Raw genomic sequence first — 23,078 nt, 5'->3', positions numbered from 1 at the left:
TTCTGGAGAATGTTCCATGTGCATTGGAAAAGAAAGTATACATGGCTGCTGTTGGGTGCAGAGTTCAGTATATGTCTGTGAGATTAAGTTGGTTGATTGTAGCACTTAGCTCTTCTGTGTCTTTGTTGAGCTTCTTTCTGGATGTTCTGTCCTTCACCGAAAGCGGTGTGTTGAAGTCTCCTACTACTATTGTGGAGCTGTCTATCTCTCTCTTCAGAGCTGTTAGAGTTTGTTTTATGTATTTTGGAGCCTTGTTGTTGGGTGTGTAAATATTTATTATAGTTATGTTCTCCTGGTGTATTGACCCTTTAATCATTATATAGTGCCCTTCGTTATCTTTTGTGGTGGACTTTACTTTAAAGTCTTATTTTGTCAGAGATCAATATTGCCATTCCTGCTCTTTTCTGAGTGTTGTTTGCTTGATATATTTTTTTCCATCCTTTGAGTTTTAGCCTGTTTTTGTCTTTAAGTCTAAGGTGCGTCTCTTGTAGGCAGCATATAGATGGATCATACTTTTTTATCCAATCTGCCACTCTTCGTCTCTTAATTGGTGCATTAAGTCCGTTTACATTCAGCGTAATTATTGATAGGTATGAGTTTAGTGCTGTCATCCTGATGTCTCTTCTTGTGTGTTGTTCAGTTTCTTTGTTTTCCTCAATTTTCTGTGCTGAGTCGTTTTTCTTTATGTATTTTTTTTCCATCATTTTCTTTGTTGTAGATTTTGTGTTTGCTGGGTGTTTATGTTTTTCTACTTTTTATTTTCATTTGTAGGATTGTTAGATTCCTTTACGGTTACCTTAATATTTACCCCTAATTTTCTAAGTTTATACCAGTCTTTTATTACTTTATATCATCTTAACTTCCCCTCCAGATAGATAGAAAATCAATGTCTCCATTTTTTAAGTCCCTCTTTTTTTTTGTTTTAATATTATCCTCTTTTTTTTTACATATTGATATCTGTTTCCCTATTTTCAATGTTTTAGCTCTGAGGTAATTTCGATTTCCTTATCTGAGTCAATATCTGGTTGCTCTATCTTGTGTTCTAGTCTTGCATTGTTAGCTGGTGTTATTGATTATCTAACCATAGGACTCCCTTTAGAATTTCTTGTAATTTTGGTTTTGTTTTTGCAAATTCCCTGAACTTCTGTTTATCTAGAAATGCTCTAATTTCGCCATCATATTTGAGAGACAGTTTTGCTGGATATATAACTCTTGGCTAACAGTTATTTTCCTTCAAGTTTTTAAATATGTTATCCCATTGCTTCTAGCCTGCATGGTTTCTGCTGAGTAGTCTGAGCTTATTCTAATTGACTCCTCTTTGTAGATGACTTTTCTTTTATCCCTAGCCACTCTTAAAATTCTCTCTTTATCTTTGGTTTTGGTAAGTTTGATTATAATATGTCTTGGTGACTTTCTTTTGGGATCTACCTTATGTGGGGTTCAATGAGCATCTCGGATAGATATCTTCTCATCTTTCATGATATCAGGGAAGTTTTCTATCAACAAATCTTCAACAATTTTCTCTGTATTTTCTGTTATCCCCCCCGTTCTGGTACTCCAATCACTCATAGGTTATTTCTCTTGATAGAGTCCCACATGACTCTTAGAGTATCTTCATTCTTTTTAATTCTTTTATCTGATTTTTCCTCAGATAACTTGGCATCAAGAGCTTTATCTTCAATGTCACTAATTCTAACTTCTACTGCCTCAATTCTGCTCCTATGACTTTCTACTGAGTTGTCTAATTCTGAAATTTTATTGTTAATCTTCTGGATTTCTGATTGCTGTCTCTCTATGGATTCTTGCAGCCTATTAAATTTGGCATTATGTTCTTGAATAACTTTTTTAAGTTCCACTACTACTGTGTCTGTATGTTGCCTGGCTGTTTCTGCGTTCTGTCGAATTTCCTTTCTTATTTCTAGAAGAGTTCTGTATATTAATCTTTTGTATTCTGTCTCTGGTAATTCCAATATGTTCTCTTCCTCCAGAGAATTTATTGATTCTTTATTTTGGGAGCTTGCTGAAGCCATCATGGACTGCCTCTTTATGTGACTTGATATTGACTGTTGTCTCCTAGCCATCAATAATTTATTATAATTTTATTTTGTGTTTGCCTAATGAGACCTAGCTTCTTATTTTGTTTTGTTTTGATATGTCCAAATAGGTTGCTCATGTGCACTAGTTTGATTTTTGACACCTTTGGATCTCTAATGTCCTGTCAACAGGTAGTTAGTTCTGTAACAAAGTATGTGCACACAGGAGTCCGTTAAATTTTCCTATATGGGATCAGCTCGGGTGTTCAGGCAGTCTGTCACCAAGTCTGTGATTCAGTCTCTCACCCCCAGTCCTAGAGAGGCATTGGTGATTGGTGCAAGCACTGGACTCTGGCTGTGGTAGGGGATCACGTGCTGAGCCAGGCAGGGGGCTGATGGCTGCCCCTGAGAGTCTGAAAGGAAAGCGTGTCCCTATTCTCCAGGGTGAGTAGGTAGGTGAGTTTTGCACCCGGGCTAAGAGCACCCCACTCTGTTGGCTGTAAAGACTCGAGGGCACCACTTTTTCTTGAACTCCTGTAGCAGGTGACTAGGCACTTCAGAAGCTACCACCAGTCCTCAAGACCCTGCTGCAGATCGATAGAAGTGCCTACTTAAGGGGCAGGGCTGTTTCGAGGATCACAAATCTGCCCATTCACAGCTGAAGCAGTTGAAGTTAAACTTCAGTTGTTTGCCCTGTTGTACTGCGGCAGTGAGGGCTAACGCTGTTGAGATGGGTCCCCACAAGTCTATACAGAGGTGTATGGCATATCTTTGTAAATTAAATATAAACCATAAACAATGGAAATAAAATAATTTTAACTATTGGAAATACATTATTGTTTTCTTTAGAAGGTGAAGAACATAATCCCTATGAGAACCTTTTGTAATGTTCTCAACCTACCGAGGTCAGTATTATGCAGATTAATTCATCAAACAATTCATTAGGAATAACACATACCTTTATAATATTTTGGAGCCCTGGTGGTACAGTGGTTAAGAGCTTGGCCGCTAACCAAAAGGTCAGCAGTTTGAATCCACCAGACGCTCCTTGGAAACCCTATGGGGCAGTTTTACTCTGTCCTATAGGGCCATTTTGAGTTGGAATCAACTAGACAGCGACAGGTTTATAGGGTTATAGTATTTCAAGATCTTTTATCCTAATCTGCAAATGAGCACCTACTTCAAACAGATTTCTACTAGAATAAATAAACATTCTACTAGTAATAATAAAATTTGTAACTATGTGTATAATCCTTAGTAACATTCCTGAAAATTTGAGAGATTATTTGATCTTTAGAAAAAAAGATGAAACAACAAAATGCTAAGTTCAACATTTAGGCAAAGGTAACAAGGACATATAATCTCATTATTTTCATCAGAAGAATCCTTTTGTGATGTAGATTGTATTTTTAGCTTAAAAGTAAGAGGAAGAGGAACCCCCAAACTGCTTTGTCTATTTGGATTCTCCTTAAAGCAGCTCTTCCACTGATGGGTAATACTCTTGTTTTATGACCGCAAAAAGACTTTGCTATGAGTTGATTTTATATTTTGTAACTTCCCTAACTATTACTCTTGTATGGTGTAGGCTCATTTTCGTCTGACCTTAAGAGCACATTACTATTTTATGTTCATATTTATGATCATGTAAAAGTGCGGCTCAATGTCCCAGATCCCCTTTCAACCACCAGTGCTAAACTAATTTGTAAACAGGCTGATTTATTAAAACTATCTATACATTTCCCCATTATGCAGCATGGAATTCAAATTTATCATCCAGAAATCAGAACAGCTCTCTTTCAATATTTTAGCAGACAACACTAAATTTCTAAACAGAAAAGTATACGGTTGTATTTTAATATATTTGCTTAGTTCCTGCTATTTATTAGCATTTTATTTCAGATTATATCTTTATCTTAAAATGCAATTATTCTCACAACTAAAAATCCGAATATTAAATCTAGACCGTTTCAAGACGTATTCAGAGCCACTCGTTCTCGATAAATCTGAGACATAAAATTGCTTGTCTCATAGTCTAGTGAAGTATCTGATGGAATACCAGCACTAAAACATTTTTTGTTGACTGTCATCTCAGACTCTTTATATGCACTTTAGTGATAGTATTTTATAATATATACTAGAAATGCATTACCATTCTTCATCTATTTTATAACTTTTTCACACTGATGATACCTTTCAACTTTGAATAGTTATGAAACTTGTACTAACTGGTTTTTCTGCTTATGAAAACTTTCCTTAATGTATATTTCAAGACTATTTTAGTAAAATAGAACCTGAAATTCAAAGCTCATCATTACCATTTGTGGAATCATTTAAAAATATTTTCACTATAGTTGTGCCACCTAATGTCCATTTGGGCAATGTCTGACCACATATGTATCTATGGTCCCAAAAAGTCATACAAAAAAAAAACAATCCATTGCCGTCAACTCGATTCCAACTCATAGCGACCCTATAGGACAGCGTAGAAGTGCCTCATAGGTTTCCAAGGAACGGTTGGTGGATTCGAACTGCTGACATTTTGGTTAGCAGCCAAACCCTTAACCACTACGCAACCAGGGTTTCCAAGGCTATAAAAGAGTTCGAAAATCCTGATCAGAGAATGGGATGTAGTGGAGGTAACTGGACCTAGCAACAGCTTCCCGCACGGAACACGTGTATCTCACGTATAATGGTATAATACGTATATAACCTATAATACATATGTCTTGATAGTCATAATAAATGCCTATGTTACTGCCTTATATATGTGCCGTACGCACTTTCTGTTGTCCTCAAGTTATGAACATCCAACTTACGTACAACACTGAGTACAAACTAACCCCGTAAAGCCTATTATATGAAAAATTTGAGGTACATACAATGGTTTGTAATAACAAGCAGATACTACTTTGCAAAATGGATCAAAACATTATTATTACTGTATTATTATGTTAAAGATGTTTTAGTGCATCTGGAAGTGTTTCTTTAATGCTTTTTATGCCTAGAAAGGTACACTATAGACTAAGGCAAACATTGGACGAACTGACATTAGATATGAACTGTACCTAACTGTTCCAGCTTACATATAAGTTCGACTTAAAGACAGATTTAGGAATGGAACTTGTTCATAATCCAGAGACTGCTTGTATATAATACGGTGTTCGCACAATGTCCAAATCACAAAGATCTTATTTCACAGAATGTATCATGGACGTTAAGTGACACATGACTGTATTTGGAAAATTTATAAGCACTTTCAATTGTGTGAAGAGACTAAGATATTTACGGTAATATGAATCTTTATAGAAATTACTTCACTATTGACCTATTTTTTCTCTCTGAATTTGGCATGAGAATCATTGAATGATTTCAAGCAAAATCATTGAATGATTTCCAACAAAATGTTGGAAGGCATTTGTAAGACAAAGAAGAAAAATTCATGAGCAGAGTAACGGCAGTTAGCTGAAATTAATCTTGAAATGTTCTAAAATGACAGTTCAGAAGAAGGCAGAGGAAATATCTACAAATTTGTGAAAATGTCATAATCTAACATATGTAGTAATAAGTGTTACATAAAACAATGTAGAAATAATGTAATAGAATTTCCATTCAACCTTTCCATTACATACTCATAGATCAATATTAATTACCCACTAAAAATTAAAAATAAATACCAATTATGTTTTCATAATAATATGTATAAAAAACAGAAGATTTTTGAAGTTATGCCATTTAGGCAACCATCCTTTTCATTGAAGCTTCAACCTCAATTTTGAAAGACTAATTATTTCCTAAATAAATAAGCTTACACAGATAATTTTAATATTTATATTAACAACATTCTCTGCCTGTGATTCTCAAACCTTAATTTGTATTAAAAATACCTGTAGAGCTTGTTAAAACAAAGATTCTGACTCATCTGGATAGGGCCTGAGCTTTTGCATTTCCAACACGTTTCAGGGGCTGAAGCTGCTGGTCCGTGGACCACACTTTGAGTAGTAACTACCAGTACCATTAACCATTGAGTTGATTTCCACTCATGGCAACCCTATGTGTGTCATAGTAGAACTGTGCTTCATAGAGTTTTCAGTGACTGATTTTTCAGAAGTAGATCACCAGGCCTTTCTTCTCAGGCATGTGACGCTGGGTAGACTCACATCACCAATATTTTGGTTAGTGCTGAGTGTGCCAACCACTTGTAACACCCGGGAACGCCTGAGTAGCAACAGTCTGTGCTATTTTGACAATCTTGAAAGAGCTGAGGAAAACAGCTAAATGTCTTTAAAGTTGCTAGCTTTGCTGGTTTGGGAAGAAAACTTCAATTCTCTGCATTTTCTTTCTAACTAGTCCATGGTACATAGTAAGTCTTTGTGAAACTTAAGAACTTAACTGTGTACCTTTCCTCTCCAGGACATTTGAACAAGTAGAGGTAAGAATGAGTGAGTGTATATGTGTGGCTGTGTGTGTGTGTGTGTGTGTGTGTGTGTTTGCAAGTATTCTGGGGCTAGGTAGCACCACCATATTTGCATTAAGGATAAAGTGTGCCAACAACTCTCCCGTCACTATTCTCAATTTGAAATTACATTCATCTAAGCATACAAAGGAGTTCCAGTGATGCAGTGGTTAAGAGCTTGGTTGCCAGTCAAAAGGTGTGTGTTTCAAATCTACCAGCTGCTCCTTGGAAACCCCATGGGGAAGTTCTACTCTGTCCTATAGGGTCACTATGAGTCGGAATTGACTTAACGGCAATGGGTTTGGTTTGGTTAAGCGTACAAAAAGCCCTACTGGCACAGTGGTTAAAGTGCTCAGCTGCAAACCAAAAAGTCTACAGTTCGAACCCACCAGGTGCTCCCCGGGAGAAAGATGTGGTACTCTGCTTCCATAAAGTTACAGTCTTGGAAACTCTGTGGGGCAGTTCTACTCTGTCCTATGGGATCCCTATGAGTCAGAATCGACTTGACAGCAATGGATTTGTTTTTGAGTTTTGTTTTGTTTTAAGCATACAAAGTTTAGAGAATTGTCAAGTTTCAAATATATCCTGTCTCTGAGGTTGAGCCCCAGCTTATTTCACACATTTCAACATTTTCTATGTGGATGCCGTTAGTTGCCTGGAATTTGAAGATAAGCCCAGGATTAGTCTTGCTTTAAAGTCATGAAACCTTGTTATAGGCTTCAAGTTAAGTTGTTAAATGTATTTCTGAGAGCTTACTGGAAAAAAAAAGTCACATTCGCTAACTGCAGTAAGTTTCAGATAGCAAAAACACGGTGTTGTCACTGAAAACTTACCTGCAGGCTTGTGACTTTAAGTTTTCATTGAAAGTTAAGCTTATGTTCTGAGGCTAAAATGACATTTTGTTCACCAAGTTGACTTTACGAAGACTGTCTAAATGAAGACCTGCTAGAAATAGAACATTCACTTTTTTGCAGCTCTATTTTAAACATTTTTGATAACTGGGTCAATCTTACTGAAGCAGATTTTTAAAAGTCACTTTGCAGTGATTTAGAATTATTTTATAGTTACAAAATATTTTAGTATTTTTCTTTCCTTGTTGCCATGAAACCTACTATTACAGAATCTGCCAATCACTCTAACACTTATTTGTTGTAAAGATGAATTCTAAATGCTCTCATACTTGCACTAATAGTGTGGCGAAAACATTGGCTTTACTGTCATGGCTGTGTGTGTGTGCGTCACATCCACCTAGTCTATTGCTCTAGAGGACATGAAATAGATGGTAGTAATACTTGCTTAAGTCGTGTCAGAATTTTATTGATTCGGCCAAAGAATATCCATAATAGCTATCGTGCAAATTTCAAAAGTGTGAAGATGCACCCTGAACAGAATTGGAATTAGAATGTATTTCTGAGCATAAATATAAAGTGTAACACTTCAGAAATAATGTCATAAAGCAAGCCAAAATAGCTTTCATATATTTCAGAAGGGAAGTCAATACATACGAAGCCCTATGTCTTCCTGCACTTTAGTTTTTGTCTAGTCTACTCAATCTGATTTTTAAAGGCTGGATGAAAAGGACCCTACACTTGCCAGGCTTATGATTTCTGGAATTTTCTAAAAAAAAAAAAAAAATACTGGTTATAATTACGGCTTTGAATTGCACGGCTCTATGAACAGGAGAATTCAAAGGAACAGAAAAAGCTCCTCTCTCTCAGAGGCCCTCGGGATACTGGTACATCTGTAAACAAGTGGTGCCTTGGGACATTTGCCTTCTCTTGTAAGAGTGAAAATAATCTTGAAAAGGATTCTGATACATGTCATGTAAGGCCACTCATACAATCTGGGGAGGTAACAGGATCTATTTGTCTTCCTTTTAATTAAACAAACTCTTAGAATTTTATTTTTTTCCAATTTCTGGAGTAAATTACCTTCTTATTGCTTTATGTCAAAGCAGTCTTAATTTTTCCAACATGCTGTGAATTACCTTGATAAGCCTTTACATGCCCTCTAGTCCACTTCTGTTGTTTCTGGAGATGACGATAGATAGATGGACAAACAGACAGATAGATAGATAGATAGATAGATAGATAGATGATAGATCGTATGGATTAGGTTTGATTAAATTACGCGTATCTCCTCAAAAATATAGAGAGACTATTTGCATCATAGTAATTTGGTGAGCAGAAGCCAGTGGTCGAGAGCTATGGCTCTCCAGGGCTGTGCCGTGCACAACCTGTTTAACCATCCTTGAGGACTCTGTCAAACCACTCAGTCACCCATTTTGAACACAGAGAAGCTGATTTACCCAATGGCATACTGATAACAGTGGTGTTGGGATTCTGGCTTGTGTTAGTTATGTTAATTGTCCATATTGTCCAGAATTCAGAAAGCAAGAGTGATGTTCCTTGTGTCCACCTAAACCCTAATATGCACCAAAGAATGTTTATCAGTTGGGATTTTGTAATCGAAAACAAGAGTTAGGAAGAAGAGCCTTTCTTATTGCTGGTAGGTTTACAATGACATTGCACTGTAAAAGATTCTAGAAGTACTTTTATCATTTTTTTCTTTCAAAGTTTACTTTTGCACATATTGTCAGATTAAGAATAATAAAAAGTGATATTCAGGAATTTATTTTCGAAGTTAATGACTGTAAAATGATACTTTCAACTTGATAGTCTATAGGAATAGAATATCTCAGTGAAAGTTAGAGTATCTCAATGAAATTATTACAATAATTTTTGTCCTTAAAATTGTCCAATAGGAAAGTCAAAAATCACAATTACGATCCCACATAACAGTTTCTTTTCTTTTCTTTTTTTTAACTTCACTAACACTAACCACATTGACAGTCTTCTGGGACATGCTACTTCCTAGCTAATATTATATGCAGAAGGATAGTCCATCAAAGTCGCTACTATAGGGAAGATGACAGTGATTTGAAACCAAGATAAATGTAGGTGCCACTATTTTTCTGCCTCTTCAAAGACTGTCCATTGAAAAATACTTCTCAGATGTATTCAACAAAAAATGCTCTACACGCTTCATTTTTCTCCTACCAAGTGTTTCCTATGTTGCCCCCAGACCAAAATTCTGCTGTGATAAATAGCTTATAAAGACAAAGTTATCCAAAGATGTTCTACCTTATCCCTTCTAGTACCAGTCAACCAAAAAAAAAAAAAATCATTTACTTGGCAATTTGCTGTCCTACTTTTTATTCTTTCACTTTTTGACAGAAAAGTTTTAGCTTTATTAACACATTAAATACCTATTTTTGCCTGTGGTAATTATGGCTACTGTTCAATAAGAACCCTTAGTAAGAATCAAAAGAAAATTAATGTGCTATTATTTTTTTAATTGCCAAAAATTTCTGATTTACATACTGGGCTCATTTTAAGTAATACTAATATATGCCTACCTAATTAGAAAAGGCAAAAACCCTTTGAAATCAAAATCAAATTACCGAGTTGGTAACTTTCTATTTTAATAGGATAGTGTTGGACAACCTCATTTTTGTCTTATAAGCCCCATCACGTATTAATATAAGGCAACCGCTGAATCAGTATCTAAAATGAGTCACTGAAGACAAGAATTCAGTCAAAGAAACCTCAAAATTAACACACTAGGCATGCTTATTTTTAAAGAAGTTTTGAATACCATGAAGAAAATGAAGTTTTTGCTGCAAATGGAACTTCCACAATTTCAATTAACCCCTATGATCTCAAGAAGGATCCGCTTTTGATGTGTAAGAATCATATGCAATCAAAGTATTTTGCTGCCATTCTTTCTTGGAAATATACCATAGACTTAAGCAGTGCCCCTTCATGCAATAAAATATAAGGTAGAAAATTATATTCCCAAATAGGTGGATAGAATTAGAGGAAGTTCTCACGTCTTTACTCACACTAGCTAAGTGAGAAAGACTTTACTCTCCTTGACACATTATCAACTCCCACAGTTACACCAAATATGACATATAAAATTTTCTGTAATTTTATTCCCGTGTTTTATGAACCAAATTGTATTTGTATCAGAGTAATAAAAAATTAAAACTTATGTAAAATTTGTAATATACTGTTACACCGGTTTTTCTTATTGTTCAGATATGATAAAATAATAAGAATCACCAGGTAAAATTATATGCTTGTGTTCTTTACAATTTCTAATATTTATGAGGTAACACAAACACAGCCTGGAGAAAGTATCATACTGGAAAATAATACAGTAGATATTTTTCAGGACCATACATGGATTTCATAGTATTATTTGAATATTTCACCATTCATATATACTAGCAATTGTATTATTTGCAGTGTTTGTCCTGAAGCCAAAAGTAGAATTTGAGGCATTTTGCTCAAACCTGTCTAATTTACAACAGCTATGTAATATAAACTACTTATAGTTTTCCACAGGACGCCGACCATTTGCCCTTCACTTTCTCTTGAATTTGGCCAACAATTCATGAAATCACAACATAGACAAAACTTCGTAACTTTGTCTTTCAGATGAAATCAGAAGGAAACCATCACAATAGGCTTCTGCCTTTTCTTGTCTTCCTTTTTCTTAAGGCCTGAATGATTATGTGGGCAATAACAGAATCAGATAAAACTAGCTCTTACCTCTATCACTGAAGTCGTCTACTAGAATGATTTCTGCTATCAGACTCTCTGGGGTTCGGTTAATTATGCTGTGTATGGTCCGCAGAAGGGAAGTCCAACCTTCATTATGAAATGGGATAATGATGCTGGTGTTTGGCAATCTTTCCAGATACATCTTGTGCTTACAGCTGAAGATGACAGAGGGAGAAAAAAGCTATGTCAAATGCAAAGCCTTAGTATATCACATACTGCCATTCACCCATTCTATTATCAGATAACTGTGAAAACGTGGCTTTGTCTCATATCTCCCCAAACAGATCTATATATCGTAGTGCTTACTCTGCTCACTTATGGAATTCCTTAATGATTCCTTTTAACACTCCCTCTAAAGAAAGAATTAGTTTATCTTATTTTGTATCAGAAACAGGTTAAGATGTTTGCCGAAATGTTGGGCTCTTGGGGATGTACATTTTCTCTATTCATATCTAATATAAATAGGATAAATTATCTGCCTTAAAATTACTTCTGTGGAGAACATAATTAAGGTTTAGACGGATTGTCTGAACAGCTTTGGGAATTTAGTCAGTTTTAGTTGTGACGTGTTTCAGTCATCGGCTAGTATTTAAAGCTCTGGGATGTGAGAGAAAGTCTTAACGCTGGAAAGAAATAAAGATTTCATCCTAAGTAATCCTATGCTGAATGCAACCACAGAGCAAATTTAAAGTAAGATTCAAATCACAACTTTATCAGATTTCTTATGGAAACTATCAAAAGAAATCTTACATTGCTGTTTTTCATTGTGAAATAATCTGAGAAGCCAAAGGTCAACTAGGCATTAATTTTGGTATAATTAAAAGCAATTTACTACACAAATTGCCATTCTGCATACACTTTTTTTTTCGATTAGTTTATAAGCATCATGAAGACGGCACCCAGTCTCATATGTCACTGAATTCCTAGCTCTGCATCTGCAGGACATAGTTGCCCAAGGCCTACTGAGGATGATGAATTTATTTAAGTTTCTGAAAGATGCGAGTTACTTCGAAACTAAAATTCGGTAAAGTTCCAATCAATTATCAAATTCAATGATTTTCTTGGTGTGGATAACCTGAAAAAAAAAAAAAGAAGTTGGAAATCTGGAAGCAGAATCAGAAAGCACTAGGGCAGGAGTATCTGATACTTTCTCTTTTGCCAGGACTCTGACCACGTTTTAGTCTGGATGAGAAGACAAACCTAACTGTGATTTTGAGTTATACATAGGTTCTACCAAGACGTTAGAAATTTTACCAGAATATTCAAAATGTTACTTAATATGTATTTTTTCCAATCAGTTGTTTCAACACTTAATTTTACTATGATTTCAATGGGATAAGTAAAAATCCTACTGTATTAAACGTTGTTGATCTAAAACAAGACATGTTACCTTACAGTTTGAGGCAATAAATACAACATATTGTAATTAAAGCTAATAAGTTTTAACTGTTCTGAAGGATGAAATAGAATTAAATATTTTAGATCAATAGTTTACATATAACAAATATAAACCCTTCCTTTTTTACCCTGTCCCTCTATTGTGATTTTTTAATCTCCTAATTCCTTGTTGTTTTTGTTAGAGGAGTTCAGCTTAAAAATGCCTCTCTTACTGAAAAACCAAAGTTAGAGAATGTCTTTGGTTGTTGTTAGTTCCCGTCGAGTTGCATCTGACTCACAATGACCTTATGTATATCAGAAGGAAATATTGCCTGGTTCTACGCCGTCCTCACAATATTTGGTATGTTTGAGCCCATTGTTGCAGCCACTGTGTCATTCCATCTCATGGAGAGTCTCTGTCATTTTCACTGACCTTTTACTTTACCAAGCACGATGCCCTTTTCTAGCGACTGGTCTTTTCTGATGACACATCCAATGTTAACAAGATGAAGTTTCATCATCCTCGCTTCCTAGGAGCAGTCTGGCTCTACTTTCTCCAAGATGAATTTGTTTGCTGTTCTGACAGTCTATGGTATATTCAGTATTCTTCACCAATGTTATAATTCAATTACCTCAATTCTACTTTGATCTTCCTTTTTTGTTGTCCAGCTTTTAATGCATATGAAGCAAAAAGACCATGACTTGGGTCAGCACAGTGTAGTCGTCAAAGTGAGATCTTTGCTTTTTAACACTTTAAAGACATCTTTTGCCGCAGATTTTCCCAGTGCGGTATGTTGTTTGAGATCTTGACTGCTGCTTCCATGGGCATTGATTGCTGATCCAAGTAGAATGAACAATTCTACTTCAATTTCTTGACAACGTCATTTTCTTCACCATTTGTCATTGTGTTGTTTATCAGTCCAGTTGTGAGGATTTTCTTTTTATTTATACATATACAAATATACATATTATGCGACCCTACAGGACCAGGTAGAACTGCCCCCACAGAGTTTCCAAGGATCATCTGGTGGATTCAAACTACCAATCTTTTGGTTAGCAGCCCTAGCTTTTAACCACTGCACCACCAGAGCTTCATATTTCTTTACACACAGAGAAAATAAAAATCACAATTTATTAGTATACATAAATATTACCGGATTATTTTTAAACAGTATTTATCAAACAAGTAGATTTTGATATTTTTAAATAGAATTTTTATAAGTTAGAAAAATCATCAAAATAATACTCTGAAATGGGCATAAAAATGTGGAAAAAAACTAAAATACATTTTCAGATAATGTAAAATAGTCAAAAATGTAATATAAGACAGATCTGTCAGTAATTTCCAAGGGAATGTGGGGCGACAGATGCTTTCATATATAATGGCACAGATTGGGAGAAAAATGTTAATGTAATTCAACACACCTGGTCATAATTATGTAGGACCATTCATTTTTTTGAACAAAGCCAAGGGTTCAAGAAAATTGCACTTTCATATATCAATATTCAGGATAATTGCACATACTTCTGCAAACCATCATAGCTAACAGTGTTTTGGAAATGTAACTGATATTCCCAAGAAGGCAAAATTACTTTTTAAACATTAAAATGAGACATTGTATATATATCAGTTGATTGTTATTTAAACAAGAACTGCATTCAGAGGGGGAGGAGCCAAGATGGCAGCTTAGTCAGACCTACCATACCATCCCTCTATGGCAAAGACCTGAGAAACCAAGGGAAACAGATGTCGATGACAATCCTGGAAACCGTGAACATCAAAAGGAAGGATAAAAAATTGAATCAAACACCAGTTGGAAGAAGAAATTGAGTGAATGCAGCTAACAAGGAGTGATACAGAGTGGAGGTGCCCTGCCAGCCACCCCAGCACAGTATGGCTATCTTGAGACAAAGCCAGTAGTGACTCTGGGTGAGGAGCACAGGAAGGCAACTTCACAGAATTCCCAACAAGAGACAGAGAAACTGTGTAGACACACCTGAAATGAAGTAAGGTGAGTGGAACGAGACCTAGATCTAAGGCTCCGGGGATTCCAGCATCCACAGAGTAGGGAGGGAGTCATGATCCAGAGTACCAAAAGTGGTTCATGGCCATTAGGATGAGTAGCACACATGAAGTAATAGATCCACAGACTGTCAGAGGGAAGTCCACACCTGACTGGAATCTGGGCAGCCTTCCCATCCTAGCACTTGGTCAGGGCCAGGTCCTGCTGCTTGCTGCAGCCAGTGGGAAGTACCCAGACACCCACATCTGGTGACTAGAGAAGCATGTTCCTTATACCCCCAGCCTCCTGATCCTTAGGGGTGGAAAACCCCATACTCCTGCCACCCTGCCCACCAGGGAACCATATTATGAGCCACCCCATTCTTCCCCACCCAGCCTCATCTGCCATCCCCCGTTACACCCAAAGAGCAGTAGAAAATGTGTTCCCAAGCTCTCACTCACCCTGTACATGTCCCTGCCTGCTGACCCAGTGAGTGGAGGAGAGCACTGTTCTGTGCCCCGCTCACCTGCCATCTACCTCTATCAGCCAACCTGGGAAGAGGCAGAGAGCACACTCCTGTGGGCACACACACAGGCCATCCATGCCAACCCATTGAGCAGAGGAAAGTGCATTTCCACACCGCTACTTGACCATCGCCCACCCCTACCCACTGACATGGCAAATGGAGGACAGTGCACTCCCACAGTCTGGCTCAACCACCACACACACCTTATCCACTGCACCGCCCACTCCGTGAGGGCCATCACCCACTTCTGCACCACTGGACCCACAACAGGCAATGGACAACGCCCACCCAGCCTACCCTTAGCCTCCCCACAAGACCAGTGAAGAGAGACCCACTCACATGTCAGTCGCTGACCTGCCCACCTGGAGACAGGTGGTGAGCACTTCCTTGCCACCAGACTAGCGACCAGCAGAACAAACCCAACCTGCCTGCGCAGATATATCAAAACAAAACATAACAAAAAATAATGATGAAGCAAACAAATATGCAGTCAATCAATAAAATAACATCTTAATACCTTGGAGACAACAGACAATATCAAATCATATAAAGAAACAGGACAAGATGGCTCAAGCAAGTGACCAAAATAAAAGGGCAAAAAAATCCTTCTTGAGGGAGGAGTGGTAATAGAACTACCTGATTAGGAATTCAAAAGACTTATATATAGGATTTTCAAAGAGACCAAGGAAAACACAAACAAAGCTCTAGAATAATTCAGGAAAACAATACAAGAATAAAATGACAAAATAAAGAGAAAATTAGAAACCATACAAACACAGCAACTAGACATCTAGAAGATTAACAATAAAATATCAGAAACAGATAATTCATTGGAAGGACATAGAAATAGAATTGAATCAATGGAAAAAAGAATCAGTAAAGTAGAGGACAAATCCCTTGATACTAATTTGTTTGAGGAGCAATCAGAAAAAGAATGAAGAAAAATGAAGAAAGCCTAAGAGTTGTGTGGGACACTATTAAGAGGAAAAATTTACCTGTGATTGGAATTTCAGGACAGAAGGAGACAAAAAGGAAGCATAGAAAATATTTTTGAAGATTTGCTGGCAGAAAACTTCCCTAATATCATGAAAGACAAGAAAATTTCCATTCAAGAAGCTTAAAGAACCCTATACAGGATAGATTCTAAAAGAAAGTCACCAAGATATATCATAATCAAACTTTCCAAAACCAAAGACAAAGAAAGAATTCTGAGAACAGCTTGGGAAAAATGCAATATCACCTACAAATGGGCACCAATAAGACTAAGCTCCAATTTCTCAGCAGAAACTATGCAGGCAAGAAGGTAATGACATGTACAAAACCCTGGAAGAAAAGAATTGCCAACCAGGAATCATATATACGGCAACACTGTCTCTCAAATGTGACGGTGAAACTAGGACATTACTAGATAAACAGAAATTAAGGGAATTTGTGAAATCCAGACCAACCTTACAAGACATAGCAAAGGGAGTCCTTTGGACAGAAATTTAATAACATCAGTCAACAGCCTGAGATTAAAACATACAACAGCATCACCCAGATACCAACCCAGATAAAGAATTCTCAAAAGTAAAATAAAGCAACAAAACTGAAAACAGGATCAGAGATGCCAGTTTGTAAATGATGACAACTTCAAAACAAAAAGGAGAATAAATGGTGTAGTTATAGAACTTCCATTTGGAGAGGATGTCAAGGCGATATCAAGAAAAAACAGACTGTTTTAAGCTTACAAAGATAAAGGTAAATTTCAGAGTAACTGCAAAGAAAATTAATAAACCTACTCACCAAATTAAAACAGAACATTATAAAGACTCAGTAAACACAAAATCAACAATAACAAAGGAAATGAAAAGAAAATTAATTAACAAAAAGAACTCAACATAGAAAATTAAGCAAAGAAAGCCTCAACATCACAAAAAAAAAGCATAAAGAAATAACAGTAGTAAATTCATACCTATTGACAATCACACTGAATGTAAATAGTTTAAATGCGCCAGTCAAGAGACAGAGAGTAGGAGAATGGGTTAAAAAAAAAAAAAAGACTCATCAATACATTACCTACAAGAGACATACCATAGACACAAAGATATAAATAGGTTAAAAATCAAAGAATGAAAAAAATATGTACCAAGCTAACAGTGACCTAAAAAGAGCAGAATTGGCAATATTAATCTCTGATAATATAGACTTTAAGTCAAAATCCATCATAAGAGAAAAGGAATGACGTTATATAATGATCAAAGGAACAATCCACCAAGAAGACATAATCATAATAAATATTTACACACCCAATGACAGAGCTCCAAAATAAGTAAAACAAACTCTAACAGTATTGAAAAAAGAAGTACAGTTCCATAATAATAGCAGGAGACATTAACGCACAACTTTTGATGGAGGACAGAACTAGAAAAAAGAACTCAACAAAGATACAGAAGATCTAAATAACACAACCAACCAACTTGACCTCATAGACATATATAAAACATTCCACCCAACAGCAGCACAAAACACATTCTTCTCCAACCAGCATGGATCATTCTCCAGAATAGAACATATTTGAGGCCACAAAGTGAGCCTCAAAAAATGCAAAAGCATCTAAATAAAACAAAGCATCTTTTCTGATCACAGCGCTATGAAACTAGAAATCAATAACAGGAAGAACAAAGAAAATAAATGAAACACACAGGAAATGAGTAACGTCTTGCTTAAAAACCAATGGGTTAACAGAAGAAGTTGAAAATGAAATTAAAAAATTCCTAGAATCAAATGAGAATGAAAACACAACATACCAAAACCTTTGGAACACAGGAAAAGCAGCACTCAGAGAATAATTTATAGCAATAAATGCCCACATCAAAAATGAAGAACAGACCAAAATCAATAGCTTAACCCTACAACTCAAACAAATAGAAAAAGAACAGCAAAAGAAGTCCACAGTTACTAGAAGAAAGGAAATAATAAAGATCAAAGCAGAAATAAATGAAACAGAAAAACAATAGACTCAACAAGACTAGAAGTTGGTTCTTTGAGAGGATAAATAAAATTGACAAACCACTGGCCAAGTTGACAAAGGAAAATAATGAAAAGATGCAAATAATCAAAATAAGAAACGAGATGGGTATATTACAACAGAACCAACTGAGATAAAAAGGATCATAACAGAATATTATAAAGAATTATGCTCCAACAAATTTGAAAACCTAGAAGAAATGGAAAAATTTCTAGAAACACACTACCTACCTGAACTAAAACTGTGGTAGAAAATGGAGCAGACCCATAACAGAAGAAGAAAGTGAAGAGAATTTTAAAAAAAAGCTCCGACACAGACGGCTTCAATGAAGAATTATACCAAACATTCAGAGAAGAGCTGACATAATTTCTACTCAACCTCTCTCAGAACACAGAAAGGGAAGAAATGCTCTCTAATTTGTTATATGAAGCCAGCATAACCCTGATACCAAAGCCAGGCAAAGACATCACTACAGACCAAAATCCCTCATGAATATAGAAGCAAAAATTCTCAACAAACTTCTAGCCAACAGAATTCAATAGCATATCAAAAAAAATAATACACCATGATCTAGTGGGATTCATACCAGAGATGCAAGGTGATTCAACACTAGAAAATCCATATAATTCACAGCATAAATAAAACAAAGGAAAAGAATCATATAATCATCTCAATCTATGCAGAACTGGCATTTGATAAAATCCAACACTCTTTTCCTGATTAAAAAAAAACTATCAGCAAAACAGAGATAAGAAGGAAAATCTTCAAAATAATTAAGGATATATATACAAAACAGCCAATATTTTTCTCAATGGAGAGAGACTGAAAATATTCTCATTAAGAATGGGATCCATAAAAGGAAGCCCTTTTATCACTACTTTTATTCAATATTGTACTGGAAATCCTAGCTAGAGCAATAAGGCAAGAAAGGGAAACATAAAGGAGATGCAATTAGATAAAGAAAAACTATCCCTTTTCACAGACAGCATGATCCTATACATAGAAAACCCCAGAGTCTCCACAACAAAGTTACTGGAACTAATGGAAGGGTTCAGCAAAGTGGCAGAGTACATGATCAATGTACAAAAATCAGTTGGATTCCTCTATACCAACAAAGAGAATTCAGAAAAAGGAAATCAGGGAAATAATAACATTTACAATAGCCCCCAAAAGGATAAAATGCTTAGGAGTAAATCTAACTAGGGACATAAAAGATTTATACAAAGAAAACTACAGAACACTACTGCAAGATACCAAAAGAGACCTACATAAATAGAAAAACATACCGTACTCATAGATAGGAAGACTAAACGTTGTGAAAATGTCCATACTACCCCAAGTGATTTATAGATATAATGCAATCCCAATCCAAATTCCAACCACTTTCTCTAATGAAATGGGAAACCTAATCTCCAACTTTATATGGAAAGGAAAAAGGCCCTGGGTAGCTAAATCATTACTGAAAAGAAGAACAAAGTAAGAGACCTCACACTTCCTGATCTCAGAACCTACTACACAGTCACGGTAGTCAATAACAGCCTAGTACTAGTAGAACGCAGACACAAAAACCAATGGAACAGAATTGAAAATCCAGAAATAAATCCATTCAGCTTTGGGCAGCTGATCTTCCACAAAGGACTGACGTCCATTAAAGGGGAAGAGATAGTCCCTTTAACAAATTGTGCTGGCAGAACTGGATATCCATTTGCAGAAAAATGAAACGGGATGCATACTTCACACTATACACAAAAACTAACTCAAAATGGATCAAAGACCTAAAGCTTAAACCTAAAACAATAAAGTTCATGGAAGAAAACATAAGGACAATGCTAGGGGCTGTAATTTATGGCATAATTAGAGCATCAAACATAACTATAAATGCACAAACAGAAGAAGATAAACTAGATAACTGGGACGTCCCAAAAATTAAATTCTTATGCTCATCAAAAGACTTCACCAAAAGAGTAAAAAGAGAATCTCAGACTGGGAAAAAACTCTTTGGCAATGAATGACATACCTGATAAGAGTGTAATCTCTAAAATTTATAGGAAACTTCAGCACCTCACCAACAAAAAGACAAATAATCCAACAAAAAAAAAAGTGGGCAAAGGATATGAATAGACACTTCACTAAAGAAGACATTCATGTGGCTAACAAATAAATAAAAAGATGCTCACGATAATTAGCCAGTAAAAGAAAAAAGAAAAAAAAACCATTGCCATCAAATCAATTCTGACTCATGCAAATCAAAACAATAATGAGATAACATCTCACCCATCATTCATGGTACTGATCAAAAAAGCAGAAAATAACAAATGCTGGCAAGGATGTGGGGAGATTGGAACTCTTACATACTGCTGGTGGGACTGTAAAATGGGACAATCACTATGGAAAATGGTATGACGTTTCCTTAAAAAGTTAGAAATACCATATGATCCAGCAAACTCACTCCTAGATATATACCCTAGAGAAATAAGGGCAGTGACATGAATAGACATGTATACACCCATGTGCATTGCAGGGAGTCCTGGTGGAGCAGTGATTAAGAGCTCAGCTGCTAACCAGAAGGTCAGTACCTCAAATTCACCAGCTACTCCTTGGAAACCCCTATGGGGCAGTTCTACTCTGTCCTATAGGGTCACTATAATTCTGACTATGAGTCAGAATAGACTTGGTAGTTCATTGCAGCATTATTCACAATAGCAAAAAGATGGAAACAACCTAAATGTTCATCAGCGAATGAAAGGATAAACAAACTGTGGTACATATATACAACGGAATACTAAGCAACAGTAAAGAATAATGAAGAACCCATGAAACATCTCACAACTTGGATGAATCTGGAGGACATTACGCTCAGTGAAATAAGTCAATCACAAAAAAGATAAATATTGTTTGAGACCACTATTATAAAAAGTCAAGAATAGCTTTACGCACAGAAAAAAAATGGTTACCAGGGATGGGCGAGGAGGGTGGGGAATCACTAACTAGATAGTAGACGTGTTATATCTGGTGAAGGGCAAGGCAATACACAATATGGGGAAAGACAGTACAACATGATAAAGGACAAGGAAGAAACTGAGAGGTACTCAAGAATAAAGGGCAACTTCAGTAAATGCTGTAGAGGGTCATCAAAAGTGAGGAAGATCCCCAACAAGGTGGATTGACACAGTGGCTGCAATATTGAGCTCAAGCATAGCAATGATTGTGAGGATGCTGCAGGACGGGGCAATGTTTCATTCTGTTGTACATAGGGTCGCTGTTCATCAGAAATGACTTAACAGCGTTTAACAACCACACAGTAAATACTATAACATATACAATCCTACAAAAACAGTAATAACAAACAAGAATCTGTGAGTGGATACATAGGTAGATATGTATGCTCGATAGGTGTGAGAGGGAGTGCACCCACTTGCATGTATGTTTGTGGATATTTTTACATACATATTTGTAAGGGCTGCATATATATTGATATATATAATATAGCACGTGGGAGCACAGTTATGGAAACTTGTCATTGTGTTGTTGTTAGGTGCTGTCAAATCGATTTCCACTTACAGCCTGTGAAACCTAATGGGGCAGTTCTACTTTGTTCTATAGGGTCATTGAGTCAGCCTCGACTTGATGGCACACAACAGCAAGGTTGACGTGTCAAAAGGACAACCAGTTGGAACATAGCAAACATATGTATGCTACACACATAGACACTGTGTGTGTGTGTGTGTGTGTAAAGGCAATGATCTGTTGTGCTGGAGGTAGAGGCTGTGAGTGATAGGTTCTAGTAGATGCCATCGGTTGCACCACCAATATCCCTTAACACTCACTCATCATTCTGGTACATTCCAAGAGGATCCTATTAGTACCTGCTGATCTCCACTTGAGGACTTTCTCTCCTCCCTACACAAAAGGGAAGATCAGAAGTTCTGGGGAAAATTAATGACCCCAGAGCAAGCTTTAACCAATAAACGATGGGAGTTAGAGAATAAATAATCCTACAGTCCCACACTAAGAGACAGCTATATTTGTACTCATTCTAAAAAAAGGTGAGCCAACAGAATGCAGAAATTATAGAACAGTATCATTAATATCACACACAAGTAAAATTGTACTGAAGATCATTCAAAAGGGGTTGCAGCCGTACATCGACAGGGAACTGTTAGAAATTGAAGCTGGATTCAGAAGAGCACATGGAACAAGGGATATCACTGCTGATGTCACATGGATCATGGTTGAAAGTAGAGAATACCAGAAAGATTTTTACTTGTGTTTTATTGGCTATGCAAAGGCATTCGACTGTATGGATCATAACAAATTATGGATAACATTGCAGAGAATGGGAATTCCAGAACACTTTACTGTGCTCATCAGGAACCTGTACTTAGACCAAGAGACAGTCGTTCTAACAGAACAAGGGGATACTGAGTGGTTTACTGTCAGGAAAGGTGTCCATCAGGGTTGTATCCTTTCACCATACTTATTCAACGTGTATGCTGAGCAAATAATTGGAGAAGTTGGGCTGTATGAAGAAGAATGGAGCACTAGGATTGGAAGAATGCTCATTAACAACCTGTGTTATGCAAATGATACAACCTTGCTTGCTAAAAGTGAAGAGGACTTGAAGCACTTACTGATGAAGATCAAAGACCACAGCCTTCGATATGGATTACATCTCAACATAAAGAAAACAAAAATCCTCGTAACCAGACCAATAAGCAACAACATAATAAAGGGAAAAAAGATTGAAGTTGTCAAGGATTTCATTTTACTTGGATCCACAATCAACACCAATGGAAGCAGCAGTCAAGAAATCAAATGATGTATTGCATTGGACAAATATGCTGCAAAAGATCTCTTTAAAGTGTTAAAAAGAGGGGGTTCTGGCAAAATGGCGCTCTAGGCAGAAGCACCATGCCGTCTCTCCACAGCAAAGATCCGAAAAACTAAGCCAAACAGAGAATACAACAATCCTGAAACCCTAAAACATCAAATGAAGAGGTAAAGAACTCAGCCAAGCACCAAATGGAGTGAGAAAACTGACAGAG

General features: G+C 36.4%; 1 protein-coding gene across 1 annotated transcript in view; it reads right to left on the bottom strand.

The window, feature by feature from the left end:
* Positions 1-23,078, bottom strand: part of GALNTL6 (polypeptide N-acetylgalactosaminyltransferase like 6) — a 944,054-nt gene that overhangs the window by 758,090 nt on the left and 162,886 nt on the right. Inside the window, exon 4 of the mRNA XM_004388960.1 lies at positions 11,106-11,272. Coding sequence (XP_004389017.1) covers positions 11,106-11,272 — 167 coding nt within the window. The remainder of the gene's footprint in view (positions 1-11,105; positions 11,273-23,078) is intronic.

The sequence above is a fragment of the Trichechus manatus genome, unplaced genomic scaffold, assembly GCF_000243295.1.
Source record: "Trichechus manatus latirostris isolate Lorelei unplaced genomic scaffold, TriManLat1.0 scaffold00225, whole genome shotgun sequence".
Classification (NCBI taxonomy): domain Eukaryota; kingdom Metazoa; phylum Chordata; class Mammalia; order Sirenia; family Trichechidae; genus Trichechus; species Trichechus manatus.
The sequence above is the reverse complement of the archived record's forward strand: the minus strand, read 5'-3'. Positions and strand labels throughout refer to the sequence as shown.